Source organism: Myotis davidii, unplaced genomic scaffold, assembly GCF_000327345.1.
Source record: "Myotis davidii unplaced genomic scaffold, ASM32734v1 scaffold638, whole genome shotgun sequence".
NCBI lineage: Eukaryota > Metazoa > Chordata > Mammalia > Chiroptera > Vespertilionidae > Myotis > Myotis davidii.
Window position 1 is genome coordinate 27,566 of NW_006289391.1, and position 1,991 is coordinate 29,556.

A 1,991-nucleotide genomic window follows, 5' to 3' on the forward strand; every position below is an offset into this window, starting at 1 on the left:
GGGAGAAGGGAAAGGTTTCTCCCTCTGGAAGGCCCAGATGGCACCTACAGTTTCTCGGGAGGCCCTGGAAAATGAAGCTACAGCTCAGTCTAGTACGAATGGCGGCACTTCCTCCCCCTTCCATCACTCAACCCCCCGCCCTCCCCGCCCATACCCCACAAGATGCCTGGTGACAAATTAACGTAACCAAGCCTGGACTTCAACATCCTCCAGCTGTGGCCTTTTCTCATGTCACCTCTGTGGCATACTCTATGTGCGAAGTCCGTGCTAGGAAAAAACAGCTCGAGTGTCCTCCAGTTTATAGGCAGGTTCTGACATCCGGCCCCAGTCCCACCCACCACCAGAGGGAGACTGGCAGGTACGCGAGGTTGTCCAGGCCTCGTTCTGAGTGTTCCCAAGCCTCCTCGGGCCATGGAAAGTGCACGTAGGAGCACCGAACCCCATTCTTTCTGTGCCATGGAGCCCAGACTTGGTGGGTGCTGCCTCGCTAGGTACGCCCAGTGAGATGTGGGAGTGGCCCGAACAGCCATACCTGATCTGCTCGGTGGTCTCCTCCAGGGTGCGGGTCAGCAGGGTTATCACCCCCTGGATCATCTCGTACTCCTTCAGTAGCTCCTCCTCGACTTCATCATGCACCAGGTCGATGCCCACTCGCTGCTCCCTGCCCAGAGAAAGGGGCAGGTCACCCAACGTGCGGAGGGAGGCAACAGCCATATCTGCTAACATCTGGACATTTAAAACCATCTGGACAACTGGTTTGAGGAGCACCCACTCTGGATGGATGGCCTGGTCGGGGATGTACACTAGTTGGGTCTTTGCGACTTGAAACAAATCCAAAACGCAATGAGGAAAAATTGACCGATGGCTGGTCACTGGTCCGAAAATGCCAGATGGACATTCCCCCTCGACTTGGACATCAGTTCCGAAGCTTTGTCCATCTTTCTATTTAATGGAAACATTTCTTTTGGTTTAGAATTTCAAAGACATAGGTTTCCTTCCTTGATCCTAGCTCCATCTTTTGACCAGGATTGGAATCCAGAAAGGTGCTTTAAAATAGTAATAGCAACATTCGTATTCCCCCCACCACTGAGCATGCTGTGTGATAGGCTTTGTGCTGAGCTCTTCGTGGGAATGTTCTCAATGAGCCCTTCAAGCACCGGCGAGGAAACTGAGCTTCAGGGAGGTTGAGCCCAGGTCACAGAACTGGGCATGACACGTGCTTTTTTTTTAATGTTAGAAATTTTGTTTCTTTTTTTTAATACATTTTTATTAATTTCAGAGAGAAAGGGAGAGGGAGAGAGAAATAGAAACATCACTGATGAGAGAATCATTGATCAGCTGTCTCTTGCACACCTCCCACTGGGAATCAATCCCGCAACCAGGCGTGTGCCTGACAGGGAATTTAACCGTGACCTCCTGGTTCATAGGTCGACACCTCAACCACTGAGTCATACCGGCCAGGCATGATGCGTGCTTTTAATCACTGTGCCTTTAGTCACTCCCAAAACTGACCAGTCACTGCCTAATACCTGATTTTTTGTTCTTTTCTACTTTGCATGATAGTGCATGGGAGGCACGGAGTAGCACCTACTCAATCAACTTAGCAACATCTACATTCTATTCACGCTCAGGTGTAGACTTGAGCTAACAGGATGTTGGCTTCTTTCATGGTGACTTTCCCTTTGCTTCACAAACTCTCTAAGTCTGGCTGGGGAGACTGCTGCCTGGTTGGTGCAGAGGGTCCTGCCTACGCTCATTGAGGGAGGGCTTTCCAGGAAGAGGGAACGGAGTGGACAGAGCCATGGTGTGTCAGGAAACTGGGAGTCGCTCAGCACACCTAACCACATCCCACTGTTGGGGATGAGGTGTGGGCCTGGAGGTCACTGTGGGCCCAATCACAATGAACCCTGTTTGCTCAGCTAAGAAGTTTGAACTTGATCTTGAAAGTACTAGGGTATGGGGTTGCAATTATTTTAAAATGTTAAAGCATG

At 50.5% G+C, this 1,991-nt stretch overlaps 1 protein-coding gene across 1 annotated transcript in view; it reads right to left on the minus strand.

The window, feature by feature from the left end:
* The window catches only part of TEKT1 (tektin 1), a 21,287-nt gene that overhangs the window by 10,334 nt on the left and 8,962 nt on the right, over window positions 1–1,991 (minus strand). Inside the window, 2 exon segments of the mRNA XM_015562440.1 lie at window positions 3–64; window positions 533–661. Coding sequence (XP_015417926.1) covers window positions 3–64; window positions 533–661 — 191 coding nt within the window.